The 11,776-nt window shown below is 41.8% G+C and overlaps 1 protein-coding gene across 1 annotated transcript in view; it reads right to left on the bottom strand.

Annotated features, from left to right (window-relative positions):
* Window positions 1-607: 607 nt before the first annotated feature.
* TBC1D5 (TBC1 domain family member 5) overlaps window positions 608-11,776 on the bottom strand; it is a gene marked incomplete at its 3' end in the record, with an annotated part of 190,419 nt that continues 179,250 nt past the window's right edge. The window contains exons 18-20 of the mRNA XM_082014562.1: window positions 9,365-9,444; window positions 8,453-8,629; window positions 608-895 (exon numbers count right to left, since the gene is read on the bottom strand). Of these exons, the coding sequence (XP_081870688.1) occupies window positions 608-895; window positions 8,453-8,629; window positions 9,365-9,444 (545 nt within the window). The remainder of the gene's footprint in view (window positions 896-8,452; window positions 8,630-9,364; window positions 9,445-11,776) is intronic.

Genomic DNA, 11,776 nt, shown 5'->3' with positions numbered 1-11,776 from the left:
CTCAGGCTACTGACGGATGAAAATGAAGAAACTAGGATTCCTCAACTGAGAACAAGCTTACTGCCAGGTTGATGCTTTTAATCTTTCTGACATACATTCCCTACTTCTCTAATCACAGTCTCTGAAGGAACAGTACCCTTTCCTACTCAGAAAACCCAGTCGAGCATATTTTGTAAAAGGACAATATGAAATCTAGCTGTCTTTGCTGCTTCAGGTCTGATGCCAAGTATCTACACATTTCCTAATCCATATGGTACCTAGCATATACTATTCTATGTTTTGAGAAAGCAACAGTTCTATAGTAACAAAGCTCCTAAGTGAGATAACTGTATAACTAAGAATAACTGTATATTAGAACCGTGTTTTACTGGGTATTTATTTAAGGCAGTTATTAAAAGGTATATATTCTTTTTGAAAAGTTGCAAATTTGTGTGAGGTCTTTTTTTCATTATATAATTTTGTTTAATTTAGGCTTTTGGCAGCTGAAATGGGTTACCTTTATCTATTTTCTGTCCTTCTAATCCAAAGAACTATCCAGCCCATGGAGTCATAGGAATTTGAGCCGAGTTGTAACAATCGACTTCCCAAACTCTCCCAACCTGTTTCTTTAGATGTCCAGTGGGCTGACAATAGCAAAGTCAGAATCTTTGCTGTTATTACTACTGTCGTCATCAGGGCTGGAGCTCAGGTTGCTGGAGGAGGCTGAAATGGAGCCCATCAGTGGGTCAGAGAATATCAAAGAAGAATGAGCTTCTGGCTTCACCACTGCCTCCTTGCGTGCCTGAAGGGACTGCGCTGGCTCCAGGACAGCACTTCTACTTCCTTCCTCTTCTTTGGAAACCATAATATACTCATCAGCACTCTTGCTCTCACTAGTGCTCGAATCAGTCGTAGTCTGTGAGACAGCGACACAGAAAGGACTTAAAGTTAGTACCAGTTTTACCACTTAGCTAAGTTTATGATGCATGTCAGTGATACGGGAATGGGATAAAGGAATAATCATTATCCAAAAGTAGCAATGCCCAAATCAGGAAGTAAAAACCAAAGTGGATATTAACTTTGGATGAAATAATTTATCTGTTACTTACAAAAGCATGAAAGTTAACACTCTAAAAAACATACGCTACAGTTGTGAAGATTTTCCGTAATTATACACTCCCCGCTGTTGTTTTTCTGCAATAATTAATGAGGTAGCATTGAGGAATTTTTTGCTGGTTTACATGTACAATGGCATTTTGGAGCTTGTCAGGAGAATGGTTTGATATAAAATTTCCTAGTAAAACCCTGACCTGTGGAATCTGAACCATACATAGACCTGGTTTAGTGTGCACCAGTTTGGGTTCGGTAGATCAGGGCTTCCAGGGCTTCTAGGCTTAGTGTAGTTGAGTATTTCCTAACTCTACCAGAAAATGAGAGTCTGGGAATCCTTCTTCTGTCTGGTTAGACCTTGGAAAATGTGTGTCCCTGAGCACTCAGGTAGTGGATCAAGACTAGACGTCAATGTACCAGAAAACTCTCTACAAACTGGCCATCTTATATTCCAACCAGCCATATTCAGGAGACATCCAGCTTTTCAACAGTCAGAGCTATACATTATTAGAAGCGAAGACTGCCTATACAGCAGAGTGGGATTTCTCACTTGTTGACAATGGGCAGCCTATTGCTTGGTTGCAACCCAGACAACCCCGTTTTCTTCTGCAAGAGATGCATTCAACTCCTATCCAGCACTATGTTCCTCCAACAAGAATATGACTGCTTTCTTAGTTGCGCTCTTGCAAATTTTTTCAGCATAATAATGCAACCTGCCAGGCAGCCTGTGGGGACAGGCATCCTGAAGTGGTGTGATATTGAAACCAATGTATTTGATTACACTAATGCGAGATTGAGAAAAAGAAGTAGAGGGGCAGCTGGGGAAATGTCTATGTCAACATGTGTGTCAATGACAAGCCCTATAGCTGTGACTCTTTCACAAACAAAAAAATATAAATTCACTTTGAGGTAAATAAGAGATTGTAGGCATTAGAAAAAAGGAAAGCAGTAACAAAAAAGGCCAACAGAAAGAATCTGAGCAAGATAAAGTTAGAGCCTCAGCACAGTATATAAAATTGAGTATGGAGGTCATCACAAGTATCAGCAAGCCACAACTTGGACTTATGGTATCCATGACCTCCAGCAAAAGTTATTTTGCTAAATTTATTATTCCAGCTGAAAACAATTTTCCATTGCTCTGATGACTGATTATAGAGCAGAGCTCTTGAAAGGGAACTGCAGAGTAGTCCAGGGAGCAAAACCCACCAGTGATTAAGAATGATTGTAATATGAAATGATGGAGCTGGAAGTCTTTGGTTATTATTTACATAGTTGTTCCAAACTGTTAAAAGTCACAAACAAGATAAATATCAGCTGAACGGGAAAATATGTTCAAATACAGAATTGTGACCTGTTCCCTTCCAAAATGTATGTGAATGAGGATTCCAATATCTCCCTTTGCAGTAAATTTTTAAAACATCCTGGTTTTATAATTCATAATTTTTTCTGTGTTACCTAGCTAGTATCTAGGTGTAATAACATAGAGTATTCTGTTTTGTAATTAACCCATTTTAATACTTTGTCATTCAAAAATAAATACCTTAAGTCCAGAGTATTGGTTATAATTTTAAAGGTCCCAATGTAAGACAATTTTCAAATTGATAGAAATTTACATCCATGATTTTTTGATGCTAATTCATTTTCCTCAGATGACTTAACAAAATTCATACCAAAATGAGAAGATTGCTTTTAGAAATATCACCAACTATCCTGTGCTGAGTGCTATCAAAATTGATCTCAAACTTTTTGATCTGTGCAGAACCAGGGTAGTTCAAATGCCAACAACTTCAAACACTTTACATGAAGTTAAAAACAAACAGATCTATCCTACAAGGATAGATAGATCCTTCACTATTTAAGCACTTTTGAGCTGACACCATTTGTTATTAATTAGCCTTTTGCTTTCATCCGGTCGGTTTGAAATGCTGTCTTCATGAGCTGTCAGTCAATTGGCTGCCACCTCCACCAGGCTGAGGACACCGGCAGGCACAACCGTGGCTCTGCTCCACCAATGTGTTAGTAGTTGCCCGATTCTGTAGGCACCCCGTGCAGCCACAAGACAGGGCTAGGTGAGGCTTTTTTGGGGGCTCTAAATGCCATGTTCCATTCCTTACTGGATATGGCGGGGAACGTTGTCTCCAAGGACAAGGACAAAGTTGAGGTACTTAATGCCTTCTTTGCCTCAGTCTTTAATAGCCAGTCCAGGTATCCGCAGGGTATTCAGCCCCCTGAGCTGGAAGATGGGGATGGAGACCACAATAACCCGCCCATAATCCAGGAGGAAGCAGTTAAGGACATGTTAAACCACCTGGACACCCACAAGTCTATGGGGCTTGATGGGATCCACCCGAGAGTACGGAGAGAGCTGGTGGGAGAGCTTGCCAAGCCACTCTCCATCATTTATCAGCAGTCCTGGTTAACAGGGGAGGTCCCAGAAGACTGGAGGCTTGCCAATGTGACACCCTTCTACAAGAGAGGCCGGAAGGAGGATCCTGGGAACTACAGGCCTGTCAGCCTGACCTCCGTACCGGGGAAGATCATAGAGCGGTTCGTCTTGAGAGTGCTCACAGGGCATGTGCAGGACAACCAAGGGATCAGGCCCAGGCAGCATGGGTTCATGAAAGGCAGGTCCTGCTTGACCAACCTGATCTCCTTCTATGACCAGGTGACATGTCTAGTGGATGAGGGAAAAACAGTGGATGTTGTCTACCTGGACTTTAGTAAAGCCTTTGACAGCGTCTCCCACAGCATTCTCCTGGAGAAACTGGCGGCTTGTGGCTTGGACGGGTTTACTCTTTGCTGGGTGAGGAACTGGCTGGATGGCCGAGCCCAGAGAGTTGTGGTGAATGGCGTTAAATCCGGCTGGCGGCCGGTCACAAGCGGTGTTCCCCAGGGCTCGGTTCTGGGGCCAGTCTTGTTCAATATCTTTATAGATGATCTGGATGAGGGGATCAAGTGCTCCCTCAGTAAGTTTGCAGGTGACACCAAGTTGGGTGGGAGTGTTGATCTGCTGGAGGGTAGGAGGGCTCTGCAGAGGGATCTGGACAGGCTGGATTGATGGGCAGAGGTCAAGTGTATGAGGTTTAATAAGGCCAAGTGCAGGGTCCTGTACTTCGGCCACAACACCCCATGCAATGCTACAGGCTTGGGGAGGAGTGGCTGGAGAGCTGCCCGGCAGAAAAAGACCTGGGGGTGCTGGTTGACAGCTGGCTGAACATGAGCCGGCAGTGTGCCCAGGTGGCCAAGAAGTCCAACAGCGTCCTGGCCTGTATCAGAAATAGCGTGGTCAGCAGGAGTAGGGAAGTGATCGTGCCCCTGTACTCGGCCCTGGTGAGGCTGCACCTCGAATCCTGTGTTCAGTTTTGAGCCCCTCACTACAAGAAGGACTTTGAGGTGCTGAAGCATGTCCAGAGAAGGTCAACAAAGCTGGTGAGGGGTCTGGAGAACAAGTCCTATGAGGAGCGGCTGAGGGAACTGGGGTTGTTTAGTCTGGAGAAGAGGAGGCTGAGGGGAGACCTTATCGCTCTCTACAACTACCTGAAAGGTGGTTGTGGTGAGGTGGGTGTTGGTCTCTTCTCCCAAGTAACCAACGATAGGATGAGAGGAAATGGCCTCAAGTTATGCCAGGGGAGGTTTAGATTGCATATTAGGAAAAATTTCTTCACCGAGAGGGCGGTCAAGCATTGGAACAGGCTGCCCGGGGAGGTGGTGGAGTCGCCATCTCTGGAAGTGTTCAAAAAACGTGTGGATGTGGTGCTTCAGGACATGGTTTATAGAACATGGTGGCGCTGGATTAATGGTTGGACTTGATGATCTTGAAGGTCCTTTCCAACCTTAGTGATTCTGTGATTCTGTGAAAATTTCAGCACTTTGTTCCCCTGCCTCCCCCCACCCCTGAAATACACGTTCCTTTGAACAACCACCATTGCATAATTCACCTGGCTTCTTTCCACACTTCTATTTAAAAGCTCTCAGGGAACGCAGTACAGTCTCATTTTGCAAAATTATACACTTTATTACTCCAAGCTATCAGGATCAGGCTATTTCAGTCCTCGCAACCCTCACATCCGAGATGGCTCCACCTTGTGTAGGGTGACACAGATGTTACCTAGTGACGCTCTTTCCCAGCGAGATTCATATTTTCCACGCTGGCACCCCCAAGGATGCTAATGGGGTGTCTTCCTTTTGGCAGGGAGCCCCAGAAGGTGCCCTCCATCATAAACACTTTGTGCTGGTGTTGTAATCTCCTAAATTCTGTTTCCAAAAATGTGCTCGTCGTTACGTGTTGTGCCTCGCGACACTACTTTTTGTTCTACTCACACTTTTTGGTTCAGTTAGAAAAGACATAGGGCTCGCTGAAGTACCAGAGAAGCAGCAAAGCATAGATATTGACTCTAAAATGCTATAAAAGGGCCTCCAGTAAATGTTTGCCTGTCCCTGACATACATCGGTATTTTAATACTGATATTTCCAGAGGTAAAATACCTCCTTCCTTCTTCTGCCTGTTTCTGTTTCAGGAAACTAATGCTGACGTGAACCATGTTTTCTCCCATCTGCTGCCACTACTGAATAAATGAAAAATGACAGAATTATACTTCCAGTAGCTTTGAAAGTTAACAACCTTACGCCCGTTGCCATATGGCTTCTCCATACATTTTTTCCTGATGAATATCAGCTACTAGGACAAGGCTTATTTCAATTGCCTTCATACTGTGAATGAGTTAAAACTAACTGTAAGGATACAATTCAAGAAAGCTTAGAAGAACAGCAGCTCATTTTGCCTCCTTCTTTGAACAGACATAAAGGCAAGATAATGTGTTAATTATCATTCATTATTTAGCAACAGAAGCCTTCTGTTTGTCAACTGCATACTGCTACCAAAGCCAAACATTCCAAAAAATGCTCTTTGAGCCTTTATCTTCATTTTTTTTTGCATTTTTCATTTTGCAGCTTTCCTTTCCAAAAAAGGGCTGTATCCTTATCCTTAGTTTCCAGAAGGGGATTTTGAGGCAAAAAAGGAGGAAAAGCGCTTTTAAAAAAAAGAAAAGATGATAAATAATTCATACTTATAAAACAAACAAGCACAAGAGACCAGATTTTAATCTCAATTACACAATAGCTACACCTGCAACTTTTCCAGCTTTCCTAGAAAATATCCCTGTAATTCCATCAGAGAAAAATCTCTGCAGTGTAAGTCACATCAAACAGAATTACATGCAATACCAAAGTCACAGAAAATGTAAATACCACAAAATCTCTTTAGCAAGAAATGCATTGAATGGTCTAGAAGTAGTTGGAATTTTTAATCCCCCTGCAGCTCTCAGTTAAGTACTCTGGGCTTGACCCAGGACATCAGTGCAGCCCATTTTCTTCAGCAGAGCTAAATGCCTGGGCTGTGGCCTGGTTTGGGCCAACAATTGACCCAATCAATTAACAGTTGAATGTCACAGCCCGCTAAATTCAGCAGTTTCATTTTCCCGTGTTTTATTAAAGGGGGTCCAAACCTGTCTGCATTTTGTTGGATTTTAGGCACCGCGGTTAAAGACGGTGGGCTCAGAAACAGCAGAGACCACTGGGATGCTAACAGTCCTCCTGGACTGCAGTTTCTAACCCTGATCTTTTTCTTTCTGTCATTGGGGCTGCCGTTCCTTACCATAATTTGAACTTCCAGAAGATAAGAGGAGGGGAGGCTAATCAGGATGAATGTATTGCACCTGCAAATGTAGACCATGCAGTGCTGAAGCTTCATTAACGCTCTGCAGGAGCTCAGCTTGTACAACCTCTACTCATGTTGCTTGTATTTGGCTTACTAGCAGCCTCCAAAATTGTGGGACCCATGGACGCCTCTCGGTTACTGGGGCTGGATGTATAAATCCTGACTACACACTGGGATAAGACCAGACCTCATTATACATTGCTCCAAAAGTTTCCATTGGAAAGAAACCTGTGCAGACCAGGCTTCAGCTGCTCCACTCAATACTCGAAGTGAAACGCCCCAGTGCCTCCACTCAGTGACACACAGTCTAGACCAGCGTCTGAGTAAGGGCTACTCCAGCACGAGTAGGGTCTGCACACACTCATACAGCACACGGTTATCTCATATAGCATTCTACCTTCTAGTTTCTAGAATAAATCCAAGTAAAAATCATAAAAAAATACTATTTGCCATTTTGGCAAGAAAGCAAAAGGTATTTTGTATAAAATGCAAGGAAATAAAGGGCAAAAATAGGTCATTATATGAACACTCCAATATGCTACATCAGTTTAACCCATGCCTTTATTATGGCAGAAAGTAGTGATTGTAATGACAACAGCTAAAGAAGCAATGAAAGCTTTCTAGCAAGGCTTTGCTCTTTGAACCTGCTATTACTGAAACCTCAGTATTGCTTCTAATACTGAAATACAATTAAAATACGCTTTTTAACATAGAATGTCTTGAGCAAGATTGTATAATAAATCAAAAAAACCCCGTGTCATTATTTGAAAATGAATAAATATTTCCTCTAGTTTCTAAGTAAACTTGTCAAGAGTAAACGGATTGCAGACTGCAGACTCAGGCTCCAAGGTGATAGTGCTACCACTGGATTTATGGGTGTGAGTATCAGTATCAGGATGGCAGACTTAACTTTAGAACTCTAATACTGAAAAAATGATATAGAAATGTGCATATACAAAAGTACTTGTTTTTAAGATCACATTTGAGTCACACTGAGTCTTAGACAGAGAGGGACCTTTTAACATGAAAGAAAAATACCTCTTTGTGTGTTTGAACTCGTCCTGTGACTGTATGCTTGGTGTGTGAATATATTGTTTACTGATTCAAGGAGAAAGTCAATACAATGGAGTAGAAGGTAAAAGCAACCTCCTTGCTATTTCTTTTTGACACTGGCCATGGATACACTGCAATGCAGATAATCAGCTCTTACATAATGGGATTCTGGAGGACAAGGACAGTAAGAATAATCGACTGATGTGGGAACATTTGCCTCCAGTTTTTACATGTTTTTGTAGGAAATTAATCTGTGATTCAACAATCTGAAAGAAGAACCCCCCAAAACACTGCGTAACACTTAAATATCTGTGTGTGGAGTATAAGGCTACAATAAAATAATTGATGGGAATAGGACAGTAGCTAGAAACTTTGAACCATGGATGCATATGCATCATCCTGGGTCTGAATGCTCACAGCCCAAACCATCTCTCAGAAGAAACAAGTTGTGTTTCTAACTGGACCCTGCTGCTTTTACAGGGGAGGTGTGCTGCAGCTGGCGTGTTCCCATGTAATGTCTGGACATGCTAGAGGAAGTCTCCAAAATATCAGATTAATGCCATCAATGGCCTGTTTGAGATACTTTTATCTTACCTGTTGTCCTGAGATGAACTGTTGCTTTGTCATAACAGGTCCCTTTAGGACATCACCAGTCCCCTTGTTCTGACTGTTGGAACAGTAATGATCATCAGCTATTGTGATTTGCTCATTTTCTTCAGCTTCCAGCTGGCTCTGGTTGAAACGCAGGGAACCCTTCAGGATATCCTTGATCTGTTGTTGAATGGGATGGGAAAGAATGTAAGTTAGAAATTTGGAGGAATTCTAAATTTTCTAAAGCTTTGTGCAGCATGCTTTCGTACATCGTTTCCCCAAAATACCTGCTTTGGAGAGATAGGAAGCAAGTCAATATTCATATCTGTATAGACTAAAGATATAAATCTCAGTGGTATGGTTGTATCAGAGTCTGGAAAACAACTATTTGAGAAATCTAAAGAAAACTAAACTGTTAAGATTACTCCCTACTCATTATAGGTTTAACATGTCACATTGTTCCTTATAAAATGTACTTCAAGGGAGCAGAGGACAGTATAATCAGAGCTACAGATGCTCAGCAGCCTTCTCATTTTATGTACGTAGTATTTTTTCTTTTAATTCAGTGACATTCAAGTGTTGTCACATTTAAATAATGGGGACATAGGCATGATTATTCCCTAGCATGTGCATTCTATATTAAGAAAAATGACGGTGTGGCTTAAGTCTAGAAGTTGGTTTGAGGCACCCAGAACTTTTCAGGGAGCAAATACTGTGCAAGTCATTTGAACTCTTTATAGCTGAGTTTTACCTTTTTAAATAAAAGTACACCAGAATGCTTGATGCATTAGTATTAGTAAAACAGCTACAACAAGACAAAACAGCAGCATACAAAAACAATAAAAAGGGAGAAAAAAAGGAAAAGATTAATAGCACTGAAGGGTACAAGAAGGTTAAGTTAAGCAATAGTCATACCTGCTTCAAACCAGCCAAGGAAACCAGAATTTCATCTTCTTTTTCCAAGTGTTCTTGTAATATGACTTCCTGAATATTTCCTGCAACATCAAAAGGAAAAAAGGTAAAGAGAGAAAATTCCCTAAATAATCTCTAACATGCTGCCAACTTACCACTGAGTTATGCTCTCAAAACAAAATCCTGTGACCTGCAAACACAATTTTGCACACAGACCTAAAGGCTGACAACCTTATTAGCTGTGGAGGTGAGGCCAGCCCAACCCTGGCACTGGTGCCAGGAGGCTTCCAGCAACACTGTGCTGCTGTGGGATTTCTACTGCCCCAGACTCGGGCGCCTACTGTCCCCTAGAAGAAAACACTGGCCTCTGTGGCTAATAGTTACACACATCTTTGAGCCTGCAAATGCTTTGGAAAGCACTCAAGAACACTTACAGGAATCTGCTTCAGCTTGAAGAAAGGCTTAGGGTAGGAGCTCAGCAATCTTCATCTCGATCCTGTGGCCACTGCAGATGCTAGAACGCTCTTCTTTTTAAAAAGACTGAAAGTTTTGTACCTTTTCCAATCCCTTCTTTTAGGTAAAAGACCAAGGCCTGAGCACAATTTATTTGACAGAAAGAGCAGTGCAGTATCGTCACTTCAGAAGACACCTGACTTCCATACCTACAGTGCTGTCCTCCAAGGATGCATTTCAATAATCTGCTATAAAGTGTTTGCAGGAGTCAGGGCTGGAAGACTGGCTAACACGAGAGGTGGAGCTGTGGTGGTCTTCTCTGTGTCAGGGAAATCCCAGGCAATCATAGAATCATGGAATAGTTTGGGTTGGAAGGGACCTTTAAAGGTCATCTAGTCCAACTCCCCTGCAACGAGCAGGGACATCTTCAACTAGACCAGGTTGCTCAGAGCCCTGTCCAACCTGACCGTGACTGTTTCCAGGGATGGGGCTTCTACCACCTCTCTGGGCAACCTGGACCAGTGTTTCATCACCCTCTTTGGTGGTGAAAAATTTCTTCCTTAGATCTAGCCAAAATCTACCTTCTTTTAGTTTAAAACCACTACCCCTTTTCCAAACCATCCCAGAGAAACTATGCCTCCAATAGCTCTGCAGACTCTTTAAACTATGTCAGGTCCTTCTCCAGCCTCCTAGCTCCTACCTCTTTAAGAAAACAGCAATGATTCCTCGTGACAAATTTACAGAATGAGATGGTATCTGTCAACTGAAAATGACAGGATACTCTTTTGTGCCACTCCTGTCTGACATACACAGAGCTGAGCCCAAATCCCTCAGTTGACACTCATTTGGAAACACCACTTTGCTGCTCATGAGTATCTGTACCCCAGGTGCTTCACAATTAGAGCTTTGTACATTAATCCACACCTGCATTGCATTTTTTTGTTTTTAAAAACATCCTACATGTTCAGGGCCCAAACCAGTGAAAGGCCAAAACTGTTGTCACAGATTACGCTGACAAGGATGAATACGACGACACTGCCAACTTTGACACAACATGAAGTTTCGAGTAAAAGCATTGAGCAATCGGGTGTAAGTTTTGTGTTTACAGAATAAATAGCAAAAAAATGAGTTGTGGGAGACTGGACAAGAAGAAAGATTGAAAGTATAGAGGTGGATTTAAAACCCACATATAAACACAGATGTTTGAAATTGCATGGGGGCCAGAAATCAGTAACGGGTATAAATGAAGAACGGAAAGGGCAAAGAAGAGAAAGGATCCAAGGATCGAAGCCTAAGCGCTAAATGAACCGCTAAAGAATCCATCTGAAAAGTAGAAGGAATAAAAGAGGCTGGAGCCATGAAAGGCGATAGATGGCAAAAGTTGATGAAAGGTGGCATGATCAAGGTCAAGAGCAACAGTGGGGGTCAGATAACTCAGCTTTGCGTAAGCACAGCCTACCTGAACAAGGAGATCCATGTTTACATTATTTAGCACTCATTATTTACCATATAACAGCAGCAGTGTCCTGCAGTAATGAAGTCAAACGTAGTACAATTGAACAATGTCTAGTATAAATTTTACATCAGAAAGACACTGCATTATGAAGGCTAGAAATAATATAAAACTAGATCTTTCCACAAATATGTAGCACCATGAATTGAGAGAAAGCATAATTAATGTCAACATTTTACTTGTTTTTTTTACATTTTACATCAAAACTGTCTAGTCTTTCAATTAGGTAAATAAAAGTTATTAAGACTTACTTATAAAATAATACTTTAGATCCTGATTTCCACTGTTTAACAAACAACACATGATTTCCTACTTTTATAAGTTTCAGAACTTGAAACATTAGAAGTCCAAAGTCTTCATAGGCAGGAAAGCAATGCTTAATCCCAGTCTGAATCACTGAATTGAACTGTCTTTTCCACTTCGCAGCATTAGAAAGAAAAGTGTTTCTA

The sequence above is a fragment of the Phaethon aethereus genome (assembly GCF_964289735.1).
Source record: "Phaethon aethereus genome assembly, chromosome: 2".
Lineage (NCBI taxonomy): Eukaryota > Metazoa > Chordata > Aves > Phaethontiformes > Phaethontidae > Phaethon > Phaethon aethereus.
This window is presented reverse-complemented; position numbering and strand designations above follow the sequence as displayed.